Below are 27,274 nucleotides of genomic sequence, written 5' to 3'. Positions count from 1 at the left end.
ACCTCCGCCTATATTACCAGTTTTTAATTCGTAAGCATGAAATTCGGTTTTCATTAATGCTAAGCCACGCAAAGCTATTCTCTCAACTTCAGTGCTCTTCAACTCTTCACTTCGGTTCCTCACCAATCGGGGGGTGTTGTCTTGGGTGTGTATCGATGATTGAGCAAATCGATTTGTTGCTTGGGTGTTGTCTTGGGGGTGTATCGATGATTGAGCAAATCGATTTGTTGCTTGGGTGTTGTCTTGGGGTGTATCGATGATTTAGCAAATCGATTTATTGCTTGGTTGTTGTTGTTTCTGTTTGTTGAAATACCATTAATCTGAAGTACCTCATCCAAATATGTACTGTCCAAATTATTAAAAATTAAATTGTTATCTTCTAGGTCAACCAAAGATTGTTGGCAATTACCCAGGTCCGGTAACGCTTGTTGTGATTTCAGTATCTGGAGGATTGCCGAGATGTCCTGTGATTGACGTTTTACAACAGTGGTCAGTGATTCAACCTCTCCGCGCAGCCTTCTGATCTCTTCCCGCAAATTACAATTGTTGGGGTACTCGTTAGACAGATCAAATGATGGAACGTTTTGTAAAGGAGTTAACCCTATGGGTGATAACGGGTTTTTGAACGATTGAAGGACTGCACCAGGCGATAAATTTATTGAATGACTGGAAGAATGATGTGAGGGAAATTTTGAACGATGGCTGCTGGGTGTTGACGTCAAAGTGCTAATGGTTGAAGATGTTGCTCGCGACAAAGGTTTGCGGATAGCTGTCAGATTGGTCAACGTTGCTTGCGGATTCAAGGAAGGATTAGCTGACGTGGTTATCGTAACCAGAGAACTTGTCGACGTAACCAGAGAACTTGTCGACGTAACCAGAGAACTTGTCGACGTAACCAGTGGGCTCGTGTACGTAACCGGAGAAGGATTCGTGTACGTAACCGGCGAAGGATTCGTTGACGTAACCGGCGAAGGATTCGTTGACGTAACCGGAGAAGGATTCGTTGACGTAACCGGAGAAGGATTCGTTGACGTAACCAGAGAAGGATTCGTTGACGTAACCAGAGAAGGATTCGTTGACGTAACCAGAGAAGGATTCGTTGACGTAACCAGAGAAGGATTCGTTGACGTAACCAGAGAAGGATTCGTTGACGTAACCGCAACCGGAGGAGAATTCGTTGCCGCAACCAGAGGTGGATTCAATGATGTAACCGCAACCAGAGGAGGACTCGTTGTCGCAACCAGAGGAGGACTCGTTGTCGCAACCAGAGGAGGACTCGTTGTCGCAACCAAAGGAGGACTCGTTGCCGCAACCAAAGGAGGATTCGTGGCTACAAGCGGAGCAGGATTCGTGGCTACAAGCGGAGCAGGATTCGTGGCTGTAACCGGAGCAGGATTCGTGGCTGTAACCGGAGGAGGATTTGATGAAGTAGAAGCACCTGAAGATGGTGGAGGTTGCTTCTGGCAAGCTTTTGACACGGCAGCTACTTCTTTGTCCGGCTTAGGTGAGTTTTTCTTCAGATTCACTTCCTCGAATAAGAAGGAATTCACCAACTTCATTTTGGTACCATTTACAACAGTTCGTTCAGGCTGTAGAAATAAACGATTCTGTTTAAAATTGGTACCTGCTAAGTGAGTGGGTAACATAGACAAGATGGCGCAAGCATTGTTTAGTAGGAAAACTTAGATTAGTGATTTTTACAGTTTTCTGTCCGGGTGACATTTAAGCACAGGCTTAAAAAGCCCAAAAGGCTAGATGTCGTGCTTATAAAAGTGAATATTGTTAAAAATATTGCTACTATTGTTTTCAAAAACCCAAGAAGCTTCTGATTGGTAAAACGCTGTGGTTCTTTAAATGAGAAATTAGTGCTTTTGTCAGAAAACTGTAAAAATCACTAATCTAAGTTTTCCTACTGAACAATGCTTGCACCTTTTTTAATTAATAGGGTTAATAGGGTTCCAAATAGGACAGAATCCTCACCTTAAAGACTAATTCAAATTAGCTGACAGTGTTTTTCAAACCTTGTTAACTTTTGATTGAATTTTAATTAAAGTCTGTCTCAAAATAATTTTCAGCTGAGAAAAAATGGCTGTAACTTTTGACAGAAACGTTAAGATGAAAAGATATTTTGAGCATAACAAAATCCTGTAATAACAGTTAAGATCAAAGCATCATTCTACAGGAAGTTAATTTTCTTCTTCTTCGTTTTTCCATTTTTTTACAAACTAAAGTCTGTCTCAAAATTACAATTTTGTGCCCATTGAAAAGATATTTGTGAGTGGAATATTATCAAGCAAAAAAAAACGAAGAAGAAAATTAACTTCTTGTAGAATGATGCTTTGATCTAAATTGTTATTACAGCATTTTGTCCATACGGGACAAACGAATCTTAACTTTGAAAGGTGACTTAAAGAATAGAAAATTTTACTTCTTGAGTCTTCACGTGTTCTCTGTTTCCCTCTGCTTCCCTGACCTTCTCCACTCTGCTTTTTCTGCTCTTCTTTTCAGCCAATTTCTGAAAATTTAACAAAATATTTTGAAAGTAAGCATCCCCAAAATATAACTGGAAACTTTACATCTTCATATGCAAAGATTGAGCATGAGAAATTTTCTCTTGAAAAATTATGAAAAAGATGATTGTGCTATATAGGGTGTCCGGAAAAAAGTGTCGAGTTGTACCACTTCTATAGGAAGAAAGCTCTTTTGTGTATTTCAATAAAATTTGCAATGTTTATCAAAATTTCTTTCTGTGTCATATTGTCATATTTTTTTTTCTTTCAGAACTTTAAAAAACTATTTTCAATAACTTTAAAAGTTTATTCCTTTTAATCATAATGACTGTAAAGAACATCACGTGATAAAAAATTCAAAAAAATTCATTCCATCGAAATACACAGTCCAAAGTTTATCTATGATTGACTTCAAGAAATCATAATAAAAAATGACTGACTATAGTTACCTCTTCCTTAGTCTTTGGTGGTTTCGCTTTCTTTGCGGGTCTCTTCACAGGCTTTTTTCCTCTCTTGCCAATCTTTAAAAAAAAGGACAAAAAATTCTAATAACATATCCCCACGCACTAACTGATTGAAATTTCTACTTCCCTTCTTTTATAGGATCATGATATGAAGTTATTCACAAAGTATTCTCGGAGCGGTGTCTAGATTCATTAAAGAGAAAATGAAAGTCTTTTCACTGAAACTTGGATTCTTTGCACCAAAAGCTGTGCTGAATTTGAGTGTCAACATTGAATAAATTTGGAAAAAAATTACCTTTCTCGTGTTTTTTTTCTTTTCCTCTTCGTCAGAACTACTACTACTGCTGTCGATGGTGTCTTCTCTGTTGCTGTCCCACTCGTTCAATTCTTTCAATGTCCCTATGGTAATAAAATAATATACTTGAAATTAAAATTGATAGAAGAGGTCTAGGAAATAGACATATACTCTTAGGTGCCAAATAAACGGCCCTCCCCCCCCCCACCGTTGACTTATTTTGAAGAATATTATGGTAAACAGTTGGTAAAAAAAAGTTGCTCCAAAAACCTGATTTAGTCAATATTTACCTTTATTTTGGGATTTCAGTAGTACAATTTTCAATCCCCGGTAATTAAGCCCTCCCTGTTTATTAAAATTTTCCAACCACCCCCCCCCCCCGTTTATTTGGCACCCAAAGCAAGACTAGAAATGATGAGGGTAATTTGGGAAAAACCTTTTTCAGACATCCTTTTTTGTTCCCGATATTATGTAAAGTTAATTAAATGGCCTATCCTTGGGGTAATTCCCAATATTTTTTCTTATCTGGTTAAAATTTCTTTTTAAATCGAGTTTTTTAGTCCTTATAAAGTGAATGCATTTAGGCCGTCCATATAGTACGTACGCAAAGATTTTCCAAAAATTTGATACTCCCTCCCCCCTTGTACGCTGAGAACAATAGAAACGTTGTCATTTAAACAATAGATGTACGCTTTTGCTATACCCCCTTCACTGCGTACGTACTATAAGGATGGCCCCCTATAGCAACAAATAATTTAACTACCTTTCATCTGCAATACATTGCCGTGAAATTCTGCACCGTCCTTCCTGATAACGCACTTCTCGCCTCGTACTGTCCAATTTAATGACTCTGTTTTACGGACAATCGTTCTTCCGTCCACATCAAAATGAATTAACGCCCAATCAGGCAATGGTTGCAAGGTTTCACGATTTCGCATGACACGTTGTTGAGTTGTTGAAGCCATCTTTAATAATTTAAAAATTTAACAGCACCAAACACCGAAATAAGAAAACACTGAGAAAAGAATATGGCGACAGACGACGCTTTTATAGGGGGCTTTATTCTTATCTCCACAACTATAGAACGACATGGGAACGACATTTGAGTTTGCACCAGTCAAGTTTCGAGTTTTAGCGACCAGGAAATTTTAATTGTTCATCCTTTTCTGTATCCACCAATCAAAATGTAGAATTCTGACGACCAGTAATTTGACTGAGGGTGGGCTTGATTTCCACAACTATAGAACGACATGGGAACGACAGTTGAGTTTGTACCAATCAAGTTTTGAGTTTTAGCGACCAGGAACTTTTAATTGTTCAACCTTTTCTTTATCCACCAATCAAAATTTAGAATTCTGACGACCAGTACTTTGGCTGAGGGTGGGCATTACATGGATGTGACGTAAATCAGTGTCCACGATGACGTTTAGAATTCGAACCTATGTATTGCTTTCGAATGTTGAAGTATTTGACTTTTGAATTGATGGTCATTTCGCTTTATTTACTTTTGATTTTGTTGAGAGTAAGAACTAGGATTTAAAATGTCTGAAAAAAGACCTCTTGACGTCGAAGAAGAACAAAAAGTGGATAAATTTTGGACAAATGGCTGTGGTTGCAAAATTGGACCTCAGAAGGAACAATGCTGCCTTCAATTTAGTAAGGATGAAATCGCCGCACTTCGGGACACTATTTTAGAGTTGAGTAGCACTGAGAGGGATTTTTTGGTGTTAGGTTTCATTTTAGCAAACAAACCAAAATCTGGCGATACTACGTATCTTCTTTATGGAAAACGTGTTTGTCGTGCGACCTTTTTATTTCGTTTGGCAATTTCTTCCTCAGTTCTTAATACTTTGTGTAAACATTTTGAGGAGAAAGGCCCGGTAGCTCGTGAACATGGGAATAAGGGACGTTTACCACATAACACTTTTTCGCAGCAACAAATGAGCACGCGGTTAGTTTTCTTAAAAATTTCGCTGAGGTTAATGCTTATTACCTGCCTGGCAGAGTCCTCATTATAGAGATGAAGATGGTTCAATACAGCTAATTCCATCACATCATACTAAGAAATCAGTTCATCAAAATTACCTTACTGCTTGCAATGAAATCGACACTCGTCCTATGGGTTTTAGTTCTTTTCGTGATTTATGGAAAAAACATCTGCCCAACATTAAGATTGCTAAGACCATGGCTGACCTCTGCTGGACTTGCCAGCAGGGCAATACTAAATTGATTAGAGCTCGTGCTAAAAATGCAGCAGGTAATCACACTGAAGCAGATGAAGAATATGATGAAGTCCTTCGTGAACACGAGGATCATATTATTCAATCGGCCGAAGAAATCAGATATTATCGAGCTCAAGTAGAAAAGGCAAAGGAACATGCCAAAATTCTTGTTCAAAGCTCAGAAAATTTTAATGCATTCGAAAGCAAACCTAAATGTTCGTTTAGAGGCATTGCCCATTTTTCTTGGGATTATGCACAACAGGTTCACTACCCTTATCACCCACAACAACCTGGGCCAATTTTTTTCAAAACTCCGCGTAAATGTGGTCTATTTGGAGTTTGCAATGACGGAATCGGCCTCCAGTACTGTTATTTCATTGATGAAATAAACAGCACTGGGAAAGGTGCAAATGCCACAATCAGCTACGTCCACCACTTTTTGGAGAATTTCAATTTTGGTGAAACTGAAACTTATCTACATGCTGATAACTGTTCGGGTATGTTAGCTTGTGTCCCTTAATTCTTAGCAGCATTGTTTTTATAAAATTATAAAGTGAAAGGCTAAATGTTCATTTTCCAAAAAATGTAAACAGAAAATTCATTGAAGAAGATTCTCATAGACTGCTCAAGGTTTTTTTTAATTCCTACTAAAAAATACCTTCTACTAAAAAACCAAAATTAAAAAAATGTTTTTTGTCAACTTATTAGGCCAAAACAAGAACAATGCTTTCATTCATTATCTAATGTGGAGAATCATCAATGGATATCATGAGAAATTGGAATATTCTTTTATGGTAGCTGGTCATACAAGTTCAGCTGCGATAGGTACTCATGATGTTACATCTTTCTTTGTCTTTTTTTCAGTTTCCCTGTGTACACATTTATACGAAATTCCTACCTAAATGGTTTAACTTGTAAGGGGAAAATGACTCTAGCTACTAACGTTCTGCTCTTTTGCTTGCTACTAGCTTTTTCTACTAGGCTTTGAGTTATAAAAATCTTTTGCCAATTTGGATTTTCCAGGGCTTTTGGTGCATTCAAAAAGAAATTACGACGAACTCAGGTGTCATCATTGTATGATCTAAGAGATGTTTGTGACAATACTACAGGTAATGTAGCTGTTTTAGTGGGAACTCATGATAAGCAAGTCAATGTTCCAACCTATGAGTGGACAGAGCATTTCCATACAGGGTACAAATTTAAACCGATTGACAACATGTTAGAATATCACCATTTTACTATGTCCTCGGAAGAGAAAGGCATAGTATATTGTTCGAAGAAACTAGGTGATACACCGGTAAAAGTATCTATCCTTGGAGATGTTCCAATTGAAAAAATTACTAGTGATTTGCCAAAAATTGTCAATCCAAAAGGTTTCAGTACGAAAAGGAAAGAATACCTTTATACAGATATTCGTGAATTCTGCACAGAGGAAACAAAGGATCTCACAGCGCCTGATCCAAGAACATATTAGTATTCCTATGATAGGAAATAAAGGAAATATGTTATTTATTTCTTAGTTCCGAGCAAGAAAAGTGTTTCATCAATTCATTGCGAATTGATGTTAGTTGCATTCAATGTGAATTGCATAAGTCTAACATCTAAGATGTTAGATACTCTTTCTTTATTGCAAATTAAGAGAAAAAAAATACTAGTAGATCATTGCGATCGGTATCACTTTTTGATATGCTCGGTTTTTGTTATTGACTATAAATTACAGTCAGCCCTAATAATTAATTTATCTTTTTTTAGGGCGGAGTACTAAATCCTATTGGCTTACCTTCACGTGGTGTACTCTGTTACGTACTTTCAACAATAAAATCTTACAAAGTTGTGTCCATTAATACCTTTACTTGTATATACTGACTCTGTTTCAATGTGTTGAAAGTGCAAACTAAAAGCCAAAGGTAGAACAAAGGGTAGAGCTCTGATAATAAGAACAAATCAGACATAATTATTTTCTTGGCAAAACAAATATTCTCTTCTTTTTTACGTTAAGTTCAGTTTTTACTTTTCTTTTTTTGATAGCGAATATTAAAAAATTTAAAAAATGGAATTGACGGTGCAGGCATTCCGTCAATACCGAAAGAAGAATCCGGGAGGTGTTAGCCCGGAAGCATTTCTTATATGGAAGAAGGAAGGTGGGAAAGACAAAGATGGATATGTGTATATCCCCAAAAAAAAGAAAAAAACAAAAAAACCAAAAAAAAAGCAGAACAAAGAATCAACATAAAAGGGGTTGCGGAACGACCGTTCCGTTTTCGCAAAGCGAAGAAATTTCGACACTAACAAATTATTTTTATAAGTCAAACTTTTATTGATAATGTTTTCCAACTCAACTCTTTCTTTTTCATAAGAATTTTATAAGAACAATACGAGACTCAAAAATTAAACACGCCGGGTTTTGAGCAATTCAAAAACAATTTCAGGCTCAAAGTGCAAAAAAAGACAGCCAAACCTTTAAAAAAATTTACTGGTTCTTATAAAAAAGAGTGAGGCTTTAGGCTGGTAGTTTATCTGAATAAATTGAAAGACTTTTTTTTATCCCATCTTTTTGTGAGTTTTTGAAACAATTACTTAGCTCTCTATAAAACTTTTACAAAGACAAATTTATCAACAATTCAAAAATTATATTATACATTTCCCTTCAAAATTTAAAAGAAAATAGTGCGTAGTTTGAAAGATGATCTTGAGCTTTTCAGCCATTAGAACCTAGTATACAATCTCTCAAATGTGCTACCTCTTTATGATATCATTCACTTCAAATGTAGTATCAATTTTCCGAAAAGGAATCAGCAGCCTAGTACTAATTTCTAGTAACTTATCAAGACTAGTGAGATTTTTTGCGTGATGAAATTTTGTCTTTTTGTGAGTCTATTTTTGCGATATTGTGTGTTCGGCAAAAAGATGTTCCCAATGTTTCATTTATAAAATCAATCCAAAACAGTCCAAACTAATTTTTTCAAGAACCTTGCCTTGCAGAATAAAATTAAAAAACTTCTATAATTCATATAAGTATATCTAAGTAATGCCATTACTATTTATTAGGCGGTAATAATAACAAGTGTTATCTACAATCTCACGTCAAAGAGTTTATGAAAATATAAGTTGATTTGCCAGTAAAAAATACTTTTTTGTGAAAGATATCTTGTTTGAAAATATATTCGAGCTAGCATCAAAAGTAACATATAGGTACTTTTATCATTTAAGTTGTCTCTTGGGCTAAAGTCATCAATCATGCTTTCATTATCACTTTGTCGTACAAATATAAATCGGCATTATTCTAATTGATGATGATCAAGCTCCAATGTTAAACAAAAATCTCTCGAGAGTCAGCAGCAAGCGATAATGGAGGAATCAACAATCAATCAAGCCAAATCAAATGATTCCATTATCAAATAAATATTGAATAAATCTTCAATGACGAAAATAGCAACTAGTAATTATCATTTTGATTCTGCTTTCCAGTACAGTCTTTCCTTCTGTCTTGTAAACATTGCACGGAATAACATGGAACTGGCACAATTTATATTCAGCAGGATAGGACCATTTTATTATTCTCCATCAATCACAATCTGTTCATAATACAGTCATAATGCTATGTATATTTTGGTTTTATGCTGCTTCTTTGTTGGGCACATTCACCCACCAAAACTCTGAAACATTGCTGATTCAGCCAGTCGGCCGATCGGTAGTTAAAAGTCACCCATCACATCAATCAAGCTCCTTCACCTGAACCCTGATATGGAAGCCGAGAAGTGCCATCGGCAAAAAAATATTTACTTTTAGAAAAAAATATTTAATTTTAGAAAAAAATATTTAATTTTAGAAAAAAATATTTATATTTAGAAAAATAAATTTAAATATGTAAAAAAATATTTGATTTTAGAAAAATATATTTGATTTTAGAAAAAAATATTTAATTTTAGAAAAATATATTTAATTTTAGAAAAAAATATTTAAATTTAGAAAAATAAATTTAAATATGTAAAAAAATATTTGATTTTAGAAAAATATATTTGATTTTAGAAAAAAATACTTCATTTTACGCAAACCCTCTTTACTTTCCAAAATCCTTTAACTATGTAAAACCATCTTTGCTTTTAGAAAAAACTATTTTAATTTTAGAAAATCTATTTATTTTAGAAAATACGTTTAAATTTAGCAAAAAATAAATTTGAATTTAAATTTAGCAAAATAAATTTAAATTTGGAAAAAAATATTTGATTTTATAAAAAAAATTAATTTTAGGAAAAATAATTTAATTTTAGAAATAAAAATTTTTTTTCGGAGAAAAAAATTTTTTAAAAAGAGAAAAACTTTTTTGCCCGATTCCGTGCATGCTTACACGAAGTCACCGTCTGAAAAAAAAATTCAAAAAAGAAGAGACTTTGAGCACACTGCAGTGCAGACCAGAGTGCAGAGTGGCCAGTCATTATGGATAAATATGAAGATGAATATTGTGGGAAATGCGGTGCAAAAATTGGTTGTAACTACATGTTTTGCACGAAATGTTCTGCTCCAAGACCACCTAAAAAGTTCAGAGAAGCAGAAGGGAATTCAAGCACTGCCACTGCAGCTGAAGCTCCTGTTTTAAAAAAGTTGAATCAGTATAAAGGAATCAAAAGTTCCAGTGCATCAAAAAAAAAGGTTGGTTATACCGTTATAAATAAAAGCTTCCCTATTTTCAAACCATACAGTAGTACCGTCAACTGCTCTAACTTGGGATTACCTAACATAGCATGGGACGACTTTAACATTTAACTTACCACTTTCTGGTCAGTTTTTTCTCTCTATTGTCAATCTCTCTTTTTTGCATTGTATTGACAACAAATAGTTTCTATGTTTTTTATGTACAGTATAAAAAGATGACTCTGCTCTGGAATAGACCTTTTTTCAAAGAGCCCACCCTGTTGAATAATTATGTAGTCCAGCAGAAAAACAATGATAAAACCATGCATAATTATTACAATATGCATGATACAGTGATTATGCATGGCTCTATCATTGTTTTTATGACTGGAGGAGTACATAATTATTCAACAGGACGTCCTCTTTGAAAAAAGGTCTATTAGGTAAAATGACTACTGTTTTTTGGCATCCCATGTTATGTCAGGTACCGTGAGATTGGGTAACTTGCATCAGTGGAGGCTAACATGCATAGCCCTCAAATGAAAGACCTGGCTGGTCATTAAAATACAACTCTCGCAGCTCTACTCTATACCACTTTTGTTTTGATTTAACTTTGTATTTTAATGACCAGTCAGGTTTTCATTTGAGGGCTATGCATGTTAGCCTCCACTGATGCAAGTTACCCAATCTCACGGTAGTCCCAAGTTAGAGCAGTTGACGGTAGGGTATTGACGAAACCTTGATTTTCTAGGGGTTTTGGTGCATTTTCTGGAATTTCCAAGCAAGGGGTTATTATTGCAGACCTGCCAAATCTCAAGGTCTCAGGTTTACCATAAAAAGTCTCAAGGTTTTTGAGCTTTTAAGTTAATTCTCAACTTCAGTTGACCTATAATCTGAGAATGTCTGTCTGTGGGTGTGTCTATCTGTCTGTGTAAAGGAAAGGGTAGTTTTTAAACTGTTTTTTTTAACCAAAAGTCAGGGAAAATTAATGTAGGGTAAGAAGGCATAACTTTTTATTGCAATTAATAATTATATTTTGCAAGATGTTTGAAAAATGTTGATATTTTTTCCAAAAGATTTTAAATTATTCTCAGGACAAGGTGACTGAGAATCATAATTTCTTTTTTTTAGGCAAAGCCAGAAAAGTCTACACCTAAAGAAGTAAAGATCAAAGTTGGTTTGGTAGAGCTTACTGAAAAAAACACTCTAGTAAAAAAACGTGGGACTAAACTGCCTGTCAACATCCTAGATAATGCTAAAAAAGATGACATTTTAGCGGCTGCAATCAAAAAGCACTCAGAACATGACCAATACTTTTACGCTACTGATGGCTATGTTCTTATTTATCAAGATAATCGAATCGTGAAATTTCTCCCTGGTACTGAAAAAGAATTCGTATTAAACCAATACAAGAAATGGCATGGGGAATCTTATTCCAAATTAGAATTTTTTTTATGTCAACAAGGAGACTTACTACGCTATGATGATTATTTATCAAATGATGAAAATGAGAACAGCCCACCTGGATCTCCGAAAAAGCCATTGCAGCAGGAAAGAGGACAGTCACCTAGACAACAACCTAAACCAAATGAACAACAGCCCGAACCAACTAATCAACAATCTCATGCAACAGGGAACCCAGATTCAATTGATTTGACTGCCAATGTGCCAATCATACATGATTCGACTGATGATGTGCCAATCATACCACCACTATATCCTGACCTAGCTGGAATAGCTGCTGTGGATGATCCACGATTATATCCTTGCCCAGTATGTAACAAAAGCTTCCAATTCCATCTGGTTGATATACATGCCAATGAGTGTTTAGCAAATCATCAAACTGCGTATGACAAACTTCAAAATATGTTCACCAGACATGACACGGATGAAGAGTCAACAGGAGAAGTTGAAGACGAAGGGAAAGCAACAGAACAAACTTTGTCAGAAGAAGAACTGAAATTTCAAATAAAGAAGAGTATTTCTCAATTTAACTTAGATACTACTAAAAGTCAATTAATTCATGTCCGGAGAGGCTTTGAATATCATGATTTTAAAGACCATTTTTCGAAGAAGTGGAATCGAAAAAACACTCTCATCCGGATAAAGTACCTTGGAGAGGAGGGACAGGATGATGGAGGTATTGCAAGAGAGTTCTACTCAGGTAAATGATTAATATTTTTAATTATATTAGCACTTTAGGAGATACAGAATTTCAAGTTTTGTGGAAATAAAAAATTGTCAAAATTCAAATAAAATGTCAATTTTGGCTAATAAAATCTTTTGAAAGGTTTTCAAACTTTTTCGTAATAATATTTTATGTTCCAAAAAACCAAAAATCTTTCAATTTTGACGATTTTTTATTTTTCGATCATTTTGCCTTATTTCCTTAATATCTGTATATCTATATATCCTTAATAATTTTTACGAACTTTTTTTGGTTGCCATGGTAACTAATGACGTCACTTTCCATGGCAACGGGAGGTTGCCCAAAGCCTCACCTCTCAAATTTTGAATTTCTACACATGAGGAACAATAGTCAATCATAAAATCCCTTTGCACAGGCTCCTGCACACGGGAAGACATGGTGGCCTCTACTACATCAAAAAAACAACAAAAAACAGCCTTTTTTAATGTCACCCAGCCAGACATCTAAGGCCATATCTTTAGATTGAACAAATATTTTTCAGATTTATTAGTTTTTTTTGTGGAAAAGTGCTTCATTAAGAAACATTCTTTTTTTATAAGCATAAAGTTTATAAGCATATTCAGGCTGAAATTTCAAAAGAATTTAAGCATAATGCTAAGCATATCTCCATATCTGAGATGCCAAAAACTTTGGGAAATCTTTACTTCTTTCAGAAAACAACTAAATTCAGAGGACTTTTCATAATAATAAACGATTTTTGACGTTTCTTATTCAGACCAATTTATCAATTAAAATCGTTGGAAATCCAAAAAAAATCAAGGAAAATTCTATGGTCTAATATAAGTATATTTTGAGGTTGAAAACAAAATTTTGCCAAGCATATTGAGCCACAGCTCGATTTTTCTTTATGCTTATAAAAAGAGAATGTAATTCCAGTCATGATAAAAAGTGTGGACACGTGATTTCTTGCACAAAGTACCTTTAAACCGGCCCAGGGGTACTTGATCTCAATAAAAATTTCCGCCCTCATATTAAATTTTCTTCCTGTAAACCCATTACAGTGTATTTGGTTTTTTCAGTTTTTAACAATCTTTCTAAAACTTAACTTTAGAAGCCTTTCAACAAGTCCGCAGACAATTCTTCAGTGACGACACACAGGAGCCAGCAGTTGGACTCATGTGCCTCAATGACATGGAGATGATTGGTCATCTTTTTGTTGCAAGCCTTGTCCATGATGGTCCAGGTCCTGGTTTTTTATCCCCCTGGATTTACGATTACATTGTTGGTGGTTTTGAGACAGTTCCTTTACCAAAGGAGTTGCGAAATCCTATTTACAAACAAGTAAGAATATGATTGTAAACTTTATGTGTACTCAAATAAAGTCAATTTTTCAAATGTATTTCTCTTTATACTCAGTGAATAAATCGAATTTTTCTTATTGAAATACTCATTCTATTTAATCACTTAGAATTATAGAAATTATGGGTGCTGGGTATGTGCGGACCTTAGGGGTCGGTTTTTTTTACCTTCCCAAGTCTCTTTTAGGGTTACAAAAACAACAAAGTCAAAATAATCTCTCTAAGGGTCAGCGGAATTTTTAACTTCCAAAGCTTAAGGATAAAAAAAACTAGGAAAAGTTACAAAAAACTTTTCCGTAGGAAATTTTTCGAAAATCGTCTCTCTAAGGGTCGTTTTTTTACCACTTTTGTCTCTCTAAGGGTCACTTTTTCAAAATTTAGGGTCGGTTTTTGGAGGTCGGGTCCGCACATTACCAATAGTACACTGGGTAAAAGAACCATGAATCCTTGCTCTTATTTTTTGCTTGTTAATACCCTTTTTGCTACTAAAAAGACATTTCAGGCTGATTTGCTTTAAAAGTTTTCTCATTTTTTTAACCAATTTGAGTCTCATTGATCTTCAAAAACTTTTCAAATCAAATTAACAACAAAAAGTGTTCCTTTTTAGCTTTACTGTGCAGAAGAATCTTTCAATGATCTCTTACAATCCGACGCTGGTATGGATATGCTTAGTGATATTGGCTTCCGAGGAAACCCTATGACTATCGAAATCAAATCTAAAGAAGCTATTTTAAGGTATTTTTTAAAAATGGATTTATAACGAAATAGACCTGCATACACTTTGATTTTGTTGCTTATTAATGGGCTTTAACCCTATCCAAACTACCTTTAAGTGGACCTAAAATGCTCACCTTCTGCATAACTACTGATCTGATCTTGCTAAAATTTTTTCAAGCAAGCTTCTATTATTAATACCTACCACTGGTCAAAGTTTCAAGTCAATAGCATTTTCCAATATTGAGATATAAGAATTTAGGACTAATTTAGGCAAAAAAGGCAAATTTGGGCTGGTCTGTAAAGTACACGCCTATGGCAGGTGGGCAAAATTGACCTTGTGCCCCATATATATATGCCAAATGGAGTTCAAGTTTACCTAATTTTTACATTTTTAGTAAGTGATCAATATACTACCGCAAGGGAACTTTTTGATGAGAACTAATTTTGAACCAGTTTTTTTCGATTAGGACAAAAAAGGGTGCGGTTTACTCGACGCATTGGTCAAAGACCGAAATCCCGGGTGATGCCATTCGCACTCGATGGGATAATGTGTCTATTTTTATTTCTTTATCAGGTCGATGTTCATCAAAGAAAAGACAGAAATCGTTAATCTAGTAAATCAAATAACGGAAGGCATGAAATTTTACGATGCACTGCCAATCATCAAGAGTAACAAGGAAATATTTCGGCCTGTTTTTACGAACAGTACCCTTTTCGAATGGACATACGAGACTGTCTACCCGATGTTGGTACCAGATTATCGTGGTGAAATTGGATCCAATAAACGAAAAATGGAGATCGACACTTACAAAGTTTTTCTCGTGTTCTTAGAAACTGCGTTTAAAGATGGTAAGAAAATGGAAATTTAAGTTTATTAAATTATATATGAATTTAAATATACATTTTTAAGTAACGCTGCGGGAAATTTCAATTATTTTTGGCAAACGAGTCACTGTCATATCCTGGCTACTTTTTCCACCGATGTGCTCTATTTAAGTTTAGGATGGATGTAAGGAAGAAACTGTTTTTGCAGCTATTATTTGAAAAAATTCTTTTTTAGAATCATCGAAGATCAAACCAACACAAATCATGGCAACCGTTACCGGTTGTGAAACAGTTCCGCCGCTTGGTTTGCCGTTGAAGATTACTATCGATTTTGCTACCGATTGCAAACCTTCTCCAGATGGCAAACCATGTGACTGCCTCCCTGTGTTTAGCACTTGTGCTCTAAGCATACTTATCCCGACACATACCAAAACTTTAGAGAAAATGGAGGAATCATTCGACAAAGCCTTTTCAATGGGAAAAGGTTTTCTTCGTACATAGATCCCGATATGCACACAGTCCGGATTTTCTCTTTTGTTAATAGTTTTGGTTGATATTTTCATCGAAAAACAACTGTTACTGGCTGTTTTCACAACTTCTATTATGTTATGTTATTTCATTGACAGTTATTGCAACATGATATCCAAAAACAGTTTAAATTTTGTTTAAAGTTCTCTTGTGAAATTTGATAAAATTCTTATGGAGGCGATATTTGGGATTTTCGCACTTGTTGAAAATCGGAAACTTTGCAATCTTGCCCAACCAAGTAGATACATAAATGTACCTTAAGTGTATTAATCTTGGCGGGGATTAAATCTGGCAGATTTGGCGGTTTTTGAAATTCGCCAAATTCAAATGCCCGCCAAAATTGATATATTTAAGGTATGTTACTTTTTGTTAGGGGCATTGTGAGTTGAGGAGGTATCGAAATACCTGAATTAAACGTCTTGAAATTAAATGAGAATTTGCCGTTTTTTTCACTTGTCCAGCTACTTCATTCTATCTGAGGCGTATTTTTAGGCCTTTCATTTGTATTGATAAGAAATGCACCAACATTTAGGTTTTTATTCATGAAATGTGTAAAGTACCCAATAATTGGAAATTAGCCCCGTTTTGAAGTCATATGAGGCGAAAAGAGGACAAATTTTAAATGAGGGGTGTTCCAGCTTGAATTGGGCTTGATAAAGTTATGTTATTTTTGTTATTTTTAAAAAAGAAAAGTTTTTTAAACTGTATATCTACTTATTTATGATGATGTTTTTAAAAAGTGAAATATTGTAATACATACCGCAAATGTCTTTTATACAGCAGTCTTTGTTGTTCTATATGTACAAGAGATTTGGAGGTGGGAGGAGTTCAACGCTCGGAGCGAAAGAATATGCTCCCCCTGAAACTTTTTTCTCCGATAAAATTTCACAAATTTTCGGAGAAAACGTGTATTTAAGGAATTTTTGAAACTTTTTTGACGTTTTTTCTTTCACATATTCTCTTTTGTGCCCAATTGTAAGGGGTCACTTCTCTTTTTTTTTATTTTCACCCCTAATATCACTTTACAATTACACCCCCCCCATGTTATTACTCTTTGGCCTAAAATTGTTAAAATCTTCATTTCCCTAGAAGATAATCACCAAAACCGATTTTTATTGAATTTTGTGACCCTTACTGGGACTTTTTCGTTTGAAATTTAGGCTTTTCAAGGTCAAGAAATTTGGTTTCGCTGTTTTTACAACCCTTAGGAGGACTGAAATTAGATTTTGTGATTTTTACGACCCTTAGTGGGTTTTTGAAGGTCCAAAAAAGGCACCCTTAAGGGTGGCACATACCCGTACCCTTCACTTGCCTAAGTACCCCGCCCCCCGGGTTTGCCTCATCACCCCCCGGGATTTCTATATACCGTTGGAAGGATAATTTTATCAGCTTTTGAATGGGGGGTAGGGTCATTTTAGGGGTCACATAGATGTCAATCCACAAACAATTCAAGTTGACAGAACCGATTTTTGAAAAAAAAATATTTTGGGCAAATTTGGGCCAAAAACGGCCCAAAAATGCGGTTTTTCAGGATTTGCTCAATATTGAATAGGTAAAATTTTCAGATTTTTTGCATAAAAGTAGAGTATCATCATAGGTAACATATGATTGAGTTAGATTTCAGTAAATTTTTTTGTGTATCCCAAAAATCAATCTACATAAGAAACTCTTTTTATAAGCATAACTCAATGCTCTTAAGGTGGTCCAAATAACTTAATTTTTGGTCAAATAAGACTTTTCAAAGTAAAAATAAGAATTTTGCAATAAAAAATCCAATTTCTCAAATTTTGCTCATTTTGAGCATGATTTATATACCATCTAGAGGGTTCCACTCTGCAGAAAAAAGAGGCCGCAATTTTTATCTGATCGATTTCGAATTTTGCATGAGTGTTGTAGACCAAATTCTCGAGATCCCCTATAAATTTCTAAGACATTGAGTCGTTTTTCGCTGAGCTATGCTATTTTTAGTGCCGTTTTATAGATATAATCAATCCCTCAAAATTTCAAGTCAAAAGCTTGAATGCTTCAGGGCCTATCTTCTGCAGAGTTACTAAAAATAATGGAGAAAATCACGTTTAAAGTTTTTTGTTTGCATTTTGGCTGACAAAGGACAAAATAATGCTCAAGATTTCAATTTTTTGCCTTGTTCCAAAAGGTCAACATACAGTATCAGCAGTCATGAAAAGTCTTCAAAGTCACTTTGATCACAAACAATGAGCCTAGTTAAATTTCCTTTAATTTCTATGCGGCAAATAACTGCTTGTGGCGAACAGGGAAATCCCTTAATGACTGAAAAATTCCCCAAAAGTAAAGGACAAATTACGGGTAGTCATTCAACGTTAACTTTGAAATCAGCATTTTTGGTAGGGAACCACCTTAACTAAATAACTCATTCTCTTCATGAAATACGATTTTTGTTCATAAAATCTATATCATTTCCAAAGACAAAAGAGAGAATTTGATTTTTAAAAACATATTTTAATAATATAACTATTCAGTTAAGATGATCAATAATTAACTTATACATGAACAAAGCACATTCCCAATTCTTAGGTGGGTATTCAAGCCGTGATTCATTAATAATATATTCAAAAAAATCCTTTAAATCTGGATCTGTGTTTTCATTCTCAATATCTGATGCTCGATCAAATATATTTTCATGTTCTATGATTGCCTCTATATCATCATGTGGTACTTGAAGTCCACACTCTTCGTAATCAACAGTTTCTGGTAAAAAATATAATTCATCTGGTTTTCCAGAAACCTCGCAATAATTGGAATGTCGTATGTAATGATTATTCCATTCAATTTTTACTTTATCAAGCTCAGTCTGTAAGAATTTTGAGTAAACAAACCAAACACAGGCTTTGTGATTCTCATTGCCAGGTATCAAATAGCCATCATCGACTAATTCTTTGAAATATGTTATTATCCAATTGGTAAAACCTCTTCTTTGGTGAGACCACCAATTTTCAATCCTTTGGTTCCTTATAGATTGCCCATATTGGTGAGCATTTTCATTATCATGGAATGCACACTGGATAGCTGCCACCAGTCCATTTTCGGTTCCACAATCTGTTCGGAATTTCATCGGGAGAACATTCAACTGTTTTACTGTGCGAAGAAAATACATAGCTGGCATGATGGGATTATTGTTAGTTTTGCACACTTCTAACCAAAGAATTTTCCGTGAAAATCCATCCACACAACCATGGATAGGTAAGCCATACGGCTTAAGTTTGTCGTAACCATCCATGTGCCAAGCACTGTTAGGTCCACCTGAGCGATACACTCTCCTCTGAAGCTTTCTAGACTTTCTTTTCTCTGTTCCTTCAGGATCTATTTCTTTTAGAATTTCCATGACAGTATCACGTGGAACTGTAATGTTATATGTTGTACGTAGCTTGTTCCACATTCCTCTGTATCCGAGTTGACAAGAAGGACCTTGTATCTCAGTTCTAATGATCTGTCGAAGCTGGCCAAGATTGATGTTATCGTCTCTTTTTTTGAGATTTAGGGCTGATAGTCGTCTTTTTAATGTCCTTAAACTCATGTTGATATTGTGCTTACGAGTTAAAAAACATAGGATGGTTGAATATTGAAAGCCCCTTCGAAAATAATACTCAATAATTTCTTCTTCGCTGTCTCCTAAGTTTGAAATATCCATTGGTCTTTTCTTTGTACCACAACCAGTGCAAAACACATCATCATCTGAAAATGCTCTTCCACATTGATGACAATACATGATTTTAAGTCATTGACATTCTTGTTGCATTAGCATCAGGGAAGAAGTGGTCCGGTGGTTATAACTACAAGCCATGATGGGATGGAATTCCTGATGGGATCCCCACCAGCCAGCCAGTGGGACCAGACTTTTGAATGGCTCAGTCGGGTCTTAAAAGAACTTAAATCAAATCTTTACATGTCGGTTGAGCCCGACTGGTAGTGACTTCATGCAAGCATGCACGAAATCAGAAAAGTTTTTTCACTGTTTTTAATTTTTTTTTCCGAAAATAAAAACTTTTCTCCGAAAAAAAATTTTTTCCGAAAATAAAAACTTTTCTTAGAAATTAATTTTTCATTTTGGAAATTATTTTTTTTTCTAAAAAAACATTTTTTTCTCCAAAATTAGATATTTTTTCAAAAATTTAAAAGTTTTTCTTTAAAATTAGTTTTTTTTCTCTAAAATTAATTTTTTTTCTCTAAAAAAACTTTTTTTCTCCAAAATTAATTTTCTTTTCTGAAATTAAATTTCTTTCTAAATGGCCCTCCTCGGCTTCCATATCTATCAACTCAAAATGACCCTCTTAAAAACATGAAAGGAAAAGATCAATTATCTCAAGTACGATCTAGAAATCACAATCTTTTTTTATCAAAAAAAGCGATTAATATTTCTGAATCGACTCACAAAATGACACATCATGTTGAAAATCAAAACATTCAAAATGAAAACAGTATTGTTGGTGGCATCTTATTAAGAAAACCAAAAAATGACTTATTCACACAATCGTCACAAAAGTCGCACATCTCAGAGAATTTAAGATCAGAAAACGCTCTACATCAGGAGGAAAATGCTAAAAAATCGACGCGTAAGCAAGTTATTATTTGTGGTGATAGTCTCTTAAACAACATAGAAGGAAATGGTATCTCCAACAAAAAAACCAAGTCCATCGTGAGAAACTTTCCTGGTGCAGACTCGCAAGATATGATTAGCTACCTTCGGCCCGTTTTGATAAAAAAGCAACCAAATTATCTTATTTTACACGTGGGAACAAATGATATTACTTCTGGATGCGATACAGAAGCAAATTTGGAAAAGATTCGAAGATTGATCAATGATCTAAGTCCAGAGACTGAGCTCATAATTTCCAAGGTTGTAAATCGTGACGATAAACCGGGGGTGTCAAAAAAAGTTAAAAATGTGAATGATATTTTAGAAAGCTTTGCTGAGAAATATAATTTATACTTAATTGGACATGAAAACATCTCATGTAAAATGCTGTCGAAAAAGAAACTTCATTTGAATGGAACTGGAATTTCGCAGTTTGCACAAAATTTGAAAACCTTTGTGGCTGAATATTGTTGAGAATTAGAGGTTGACCGGAATGGAAATGCTAGTGTTGGAAATTTTGAACCTCCTGTTCATGGTTTTGATGTAAATGGTTTGAAATCTGTACAAAATTTGAAAACTAGAAATCCGAGTAATATTATAATTTCATATTTGAACATTAATTCTATTAGAAACAAAATCTCTGATCTTCGAACGTTCATTGACAAAACATTTGATATTATTACTATAGCAGAATCGAAACTCGATGAATCTTTTCCTTGCGCTGATTTTAAAATACAGGGCTATCATTTCCCCCCTTTTCGTCTAGACTGTACATCGAACAGTGGGGGACTTCTGACTTATGTGAAAAGTGACATTCCTACACGTCACTTGACTCAATTCAATTTAGACCCTGCTTTACATATTCTCCCAGTAGAACTTAGGCTTAGGAAGGATAAACTGCTAGTATTTAATATTTACAGACCCGATAGAATTAATATTGATTTATTTTTTGATACTTTGTCTAACGCTATACACTTCTATGAAGTAGACTATAATAACATCATAGTCATTGGAGATTTTAACCTCGAACCTACCGATCCTAAAATGGCACGTTTCCTTGAACTGAATGACATGTCGAATGTCATCAAAACAAAAACCTGTTTTAAATCTGAAAAAGGAACGTGTATAGATCTAATCCTAACAAATTCTAAAAATCTTTCTAAAAATTCAGGCACGGTAGAAACGGGGCTTAGTGATTTCCATCGGCTAATTTATGCAGTGCTTAAGACCAAGTACACGAAATTATCTCCGAAAATTATCAAATATAGAGATTATAAAAATTTTAATAAAAATAATTTTTTATATGAACTAGAACATTGCATTTCCAGTAACATTTTTGAAAATTACGATCAGTTTGAAAATGTCTTTAATAATATTTTAAACAGGCATGCTCCACTGAAAACCAAATTTCTCAGGGCAAATAACAAACCTCATGTCACAAAAGACCTCAGGAAGGCTATCATGATAAGGTCCCATCTCAAAGCGGTGGCTATAAAATCTAAACAGCCCGAGGATAAAGCTATCTACAATCGCCAGAGAAATTTGGTTGTTCAATTAAACAAAAAAGCAAAGAAACTTTTCTTCAGCAAAAACAATCAAAATTCCAAACATTTTTGGGATGCCATAAAAACTAAATTTTCAGATAAAAAACTGCAAAGCTGAAGGAAAGATTCAACTGCTAGAAAATGATGTTTTACATACATCAGATGAACATGTTGCCAATATTTTTAACACTTATTTTAATAGGATCACTGAAACTCTTGAAATTCCATCTTGGTCAAATCAATCTACATCCCTGAATTCGGATGATACTTCTGAGTTAACTTTTCAAAATCATCCAAGTATTAAAGAAATAAATCGAAACCGAAATTCAGACCAAATTTTTGATTTCACCAAGGTTGAAGAGACTGAAGTTCTCAAGGTCATTTTGAGCTTAAACAATTCTAAATCTGTAAGCGGGACAATACCGACTCGTATGCTTAAGATTGCTGCAAATACCTGTGTACCATTTTTGACCACGTGCTTTAACAATTGCGTGGAATCTGGAACTTTTCCTGATCGACTTAAGCTTGCTGACATTATTCCTAGTTTTAAAAAAGGCTGTTTGACGGATAAAGCCAATTATAGACCGATAAGTTTACTCCCAGTTGTATCAAAAATATTTGAACGCTTGATTGTAAATCAACTCAACGTTCATTTCGAGCCTCAATTTTCTAAACTTCTTTGTGGTTTCAGAAAAGGCCATAGCACTCAACATGCCATTTTAAATATGATCAGACAATGGCAAAGTGCTATAGCAAACAATTTAAAAGTGGGAGCGGTCTTGATTGACTTGTCGAAAGCCTTTGATTGCTTGCCTCATAATCTACTTCTTGCAAAACTCTCTGCTTATGGACTCAGTGAGAGTGCTGTTAGACTAATGCACAGTTATCTCAGCAATCGAAAGCATAGAGTTCGTGTAGGGTCACATCTAAGCTCATGGCTTGATATCTTACTTGGGGTACCTCAAGGCTCTATTCTAGGTCCTTTGTTGTTTAATATTTTTATTAATGACTTATTTTATATTATAAAAGAGATATCAAATTTTGCAGATGATAATACTTTATCATCGTCTGGCCCCAGCATAGACGATGTCAATCTAAAACTTTTGCGTCAACTACGCATAGTTCTTGATTGGTTTAAGCATAACTCAATGGTTGCAAACCCCTCAAAATTTCAACTTATATATCCCGGCACCTTCAACACAAATCTTTCTCTTCCGATAGAAAAAAATAACATCAAAAGTGTTGATGTTGTTAAGCTTTTGGGCATAAAAATTGACAGCAGACTGTCATTCATTCCTCATATCACCGAGTTATGTAAAAAATCAAACCAAAAACTCCGGGCATTAAGAAGGGTAAGAAATTTCTTATCGGAAGACAAAGCAAAACTTCTCGTTAACTCTTATATTCTTTCACCCTTTAATTATTGCCCACTTGTTTGGATGTTCTGTGGAAAGGGGGGAAATAGCCTGATTGAGAAATGCCATCACAGAGCACTTTGTGCTCTGAAAAATAAATCAATCTCGAACTATGGTACCTTATTAACTGATTGCAACTCTGTAGATATTCATGCACGAAATCTTAAACTCCTCATAACTGAAGTTTTTAAATCTACGCATGGCCTTGGGCCGCGTATTATGCATGGTATATTCACAACCTTGCAATCTCGTTATACACTTCGTTCCGGTCATACTCTAATCTTGCCATCATATAAAAAATATAACAGTGCTTTTGGAGTCAATACGTTTGACTTTAGAGCTGTATCTTCTTGGAATAAACTACCATCTTCCGTTAAATCAAACGATGATCTTAACACTTTTCTTAAAGCTCTAAACGAAAGCGATATACTTTCCAAATGCACATGCAAAAATTGTAAATAGTTTTTCGTTTTCTTTTTCTTAGGATTTTATTTTAATAGCTTTTATATAATATTTTTACGACAGTTGGACTTAATTAGAATTTACTTTTGTATTTTCTAGCAGGTTTTTACCCAACTTTAAATAAAGAATAAATAAAAAAAAAAAATAAAGGACATAACGAGTACCCAATACAGGAAACAAATCCACTCTCAAATCAAAACTTTAGTTACTGCCGTTCGTCAATGCCAATCATTTTCTCATTGAAAGGAATTTGGCTTGACATTTTTTGTACTCAGGTCCTTGTTCAGAACAATTGTTTTTAGCAGTACATTTGTCTATCAGTTCAAAGCATCTCCAATAATCTCCCAATGATCGTTTACCGAAGGGCCACCGTCGTTCATTTGTTGTCTTTGCATCGGAATGATGGCCAAGGCTATATCCACATGCACTGAACATTAATCTGCAGGTTCTCAAGTCATGGCAATCATCCAAGCAATTCCATTGACGCTTAACGGTTGCACTGTCGGAATTTCCAAGTAACTGAAATAAAAGATCAAGAAGAAATTGTAATATACAATCCTGGACAGAACTGTTTGTCCAACCCCCTCCCCCAATATCAATGTTGATAGTGAGTCTTGTGAACGTGCAAAAATTCAACTCTAACATTGATTTTGGATGTGAGAGGGGGGACTTGCCGGTGGAAAAGGGTCATCGGACACCAGTTTTGGCCACGATTGTATTTCTTAATGGCTCTTTTGTTTTGAGTCCTCAAATTTTCCTCACTTGTCTAGTCGAGTATCTATAGGATCACCCTTGGTCACTAAGGCGTTTCTCTCCCCGAAGTTAATCCAGAGTATGATTTTAATTATTTTGGTGGTGGGATAGTTTAATTTTTTGGTATACTTTAGTCGTGTGCGCCTTCCCTCTCCAACAATCGAAAGCCTTACCTCCTGCAACCAAGCTCGAGAAGGAGATCTTGCTGTTGCCTTGGCAATAAGCAAACAAATACCAATAATTGTCAAAATGGTAGCCGCTGTCTTCATGACTTTAAGAGTTGTTTGAACGTTTTGAATATTTTTTAAGTTTTTTCTATCTTGATCAGATAATAATATCTAATGGTTTGATTTTCGGACGAGATTTAATGAACCATTTTTTATATGCATTTTCAAGTTGAGTTAATTTAATTTAGGAAGAATACTCCCATAAAGTAAATATTGAAAAATAATGTGAATTATCAAGAAAAAGGTAAAAAAAGTCTAGAATAACAATTTGTTTTTTTCTTCAAAAGTTAGGTATAATAAAAATAAGCTTGATTTACCGCTATGATAAATTGAAAAAAAATTATGAAGGGTGCTGATAGATGCATAAAATCTGAAAGTTCACAGAGCTGAAAAGTCCCAAAAAGCAATCTCGTACCCAGAGCAAATTGCACCACTTTTTTTATTTTACTGATGAACGTGATATCAACTGTAAGCACTATCAGAATTATGAAGAAAGCAAACTAAGGGACTGGGTTCAAGTTTGCCCAAAAAAGATTTACAATAGGATAAAGGAAAATACACTTACGGAGAAAAATACGAAAGAAAAATATTCACATAGGGTTATAATTAAGTGCAGTTCTTCTTTTTATCAATTCTGGGTACCAAGAGCTTTGAAGAACTCCTCCTCAAATGCCAAGACTTACTGTGCAAGTAATTTCTAAGTCTTAATTCTTGAAACTACGGTGGTCTCTGAATTTCTTATTTCCATAATTTGAATAAGGAAAAAAAAGAAAATTTTACAGTATCTGAGAGTGGGTGATCTACTTTTGTTTCATTGCACTTTTTGCTGGAAATTAATCTAGTCAGGTTTTCGGGAGAATTAATGCTTGAAACATAAAAAAGCATCCACAAACTGAGCAATACCATTTAATTTCTTTTTTTGTCGAAATTTCTTTACCGTAAATACTTACTACATACAAAAATTCGTCACCAAACGTGGTTTTGTCCCCCCCCTGCATTTCAAGGATAAAATTTGAATGCATGGCTATATGAAAATGACACATGCAAAATAATAGACTATTGATGTCTAGAAAGATTGTAATAATTTTGAAAACCTTGAAATCCAGCCGCAAAAAAGAGGCGATTTTCCATCTCATATGTGACATTTAGTTCAATCATCTCATCCTAAACGGTTGATTCCTAAAGATATAGTACACCCTTTTGTCAGTCACACCAGCCCCGGTAGGATTCCTCCCCTAAAATTTGGCCCACAACTCTCCCATGAGATAAAAACAACCTAGAATTTCTTCCGAATAGGAAAACTCTTATCCTCACTAGGTAAACTTGGATAGCATAAACGGAATTGGATCGTAAATACTTTAATTCAATTGCTCAAAAATCTAATTTTCCAAGTTTACCTAGTGAGGATAAGAGTTTTCCTATTCGGAAGAAATTCTAGGTTGTCAAAAAGCTCATTTGAACACTAAATGGTAGGGACATTTAATCTATTTTAAGCTTTGAAGCATAATACTGGATCACGGACCTCTAAGGTATCACTTCTTCAACAAGAAACTTTATCGTTACAGAATATAATAAGCAGAAGCTAAACTATAAATAATCATAAAAGAACACTAAAATCCAACATGTATGTGGATGCTAATCGTCTCGTGTATAAAATTCCTGGCCGAGAGTTCTCTAATCATTCAAATTTTCAATTCAAATTTGATGAAATTAAAAAATCTCTGAAATAAAAATTACTAATCAAGCTAATCAAGTTTCTCAAACTCGAAAACGCAAAAACAGGGATAACTCTCGGACCGGGAATTTTATAAACGATGAATATCCCCTATATCAATAAGAACAGAATCAAACAGAATTGAAATTCAATTTTCGAAGTTTATCTTTAAATCTACTAATTTGTACAAAACAGGAACAAGCGTCGACAATCTTCTTCGTCCTCACAATTTTCCATGCATTTCAATAGTGATTCTAATCTCTTGGTGAATCCTTGTGGCTCCAATGTTTGCTGTTTTTCCATCGAAGGCTCATCTGACTCGGTAATAAACTGAAGAAAATAGAAGAATAATGAATTTCTTTAAAAGTTGTTAAAGCAATTTAGAAATTTTACGTTAAGTGCTTTATTTTTTGAAGAATATGTTACCGAGGCCTGGATTGTCTAAATTATTGACCTCTACTAAATCCCCAGTAATATACGGCTAAAGGTGGCAAAGGTCTCTTGACAAAGGAAATATCGCTTATCCAGCATCCTCTAACCCAGCTGGCACACAACCTTGTTTCAACGTTCATTCAACGTTATATGGACGTTGTGAACGTTAGATAAACGTTAAAACAACTGCTCTCAAACAGGGATATTAGGTAATTTCTTTGTGATCAAGCTCATCAAACTTGCTGATTGTTGATTGGTTAAAAAACATACCTCACTCCACCAGCCAACCGCTCTTGCATTTGTCATGGCAAAAAGTAAACAAGCAACATAAATTGTCAAAATTGCAGCCGTCTTCATGATTTGTAATCGCTTCGATCTGATAAAATTTGCCCGAATTTTGACAGTTTGTAAAATG

General features: G+C 34.7%; 2 protein-coding genes across 2 annotated transcripts; one reads left to right on the top strand and one right to left on the bottom strand.

Moving 5' to 3' along the window:
• Positions 1 to 119: 119 nt before the first annotated feature.
• Positions 120 to 4,234, bottom strand: LOC136813773 (proteoglycan 4-like). Its single transcript, XM_067070265.1, has 5 exons — positions 4,033 to 4,234; positions 3,270 to 3,373; positions 2,960 to 3,031; positions 2,429 to 2,515; positions 120 to 1,589 (listed from the first exon to the last, which is right to left on the bottom strand). Exons 1-5 carry the CDS (start codon positions 4,232 to 4,234, stop codon positions 120 to 122), a joined length of 1,935 nt encoding a protein of 644 aa, XP_066926366.1.
• Positions 4,235 to 9,920: 5,686 nt separating this feature from the next.
• LOC136813757 (uncharacterized) lies at positions 9,921 to 16,102 on the top strand. Its single transcript, XM_067070253.1, has 6 exons — positions 9,921 to 10,141; positions 11,255 to 12,287; positions 13,384 to 13,613; positions 14,238 to 14,365; positions 14,922 to 15,196; positions 15,408 to 16,102. Exons 1-6 carry the CDS (start codon positions 9,929 to 9,931, stop codon positions 15,671 to 15,673), a joined length of 2,145 nt encoding a protein of 714 aa, XP_066926354.1. The 5' UTR covers positions 9,921 to 9,928; the 3' UTR covers positions 15,674 to 16,102.
• The last annotated feature ends 11,172 nt before the right edge of the window (positions 16,103 to 27,274 follow it).

The sequence above is a fragment of the Clytia hemisphaerica genome, unplaced genomic scaffold, assembly GCF_902728285.1.
Source record: "Clytia hemisphaerica strain Z4C2 unplaced genomic scaffold, Clytia hemisphaerica genome assembly, whole genome shotgun sequence".
In the NCBI taxonomy this organism is placed as follows: Eukaryota; Metazoa; Cnidaria; class Hydrozoa; order Leptothecata; family Clytiidae; genus Clytia; species Clytia hemisphaerica.
The sequence above is the reverse complement of the archived record's forward strand: the minus strand, read 5'-3'. Positions and strand labels throughout refer to the sequence as shown.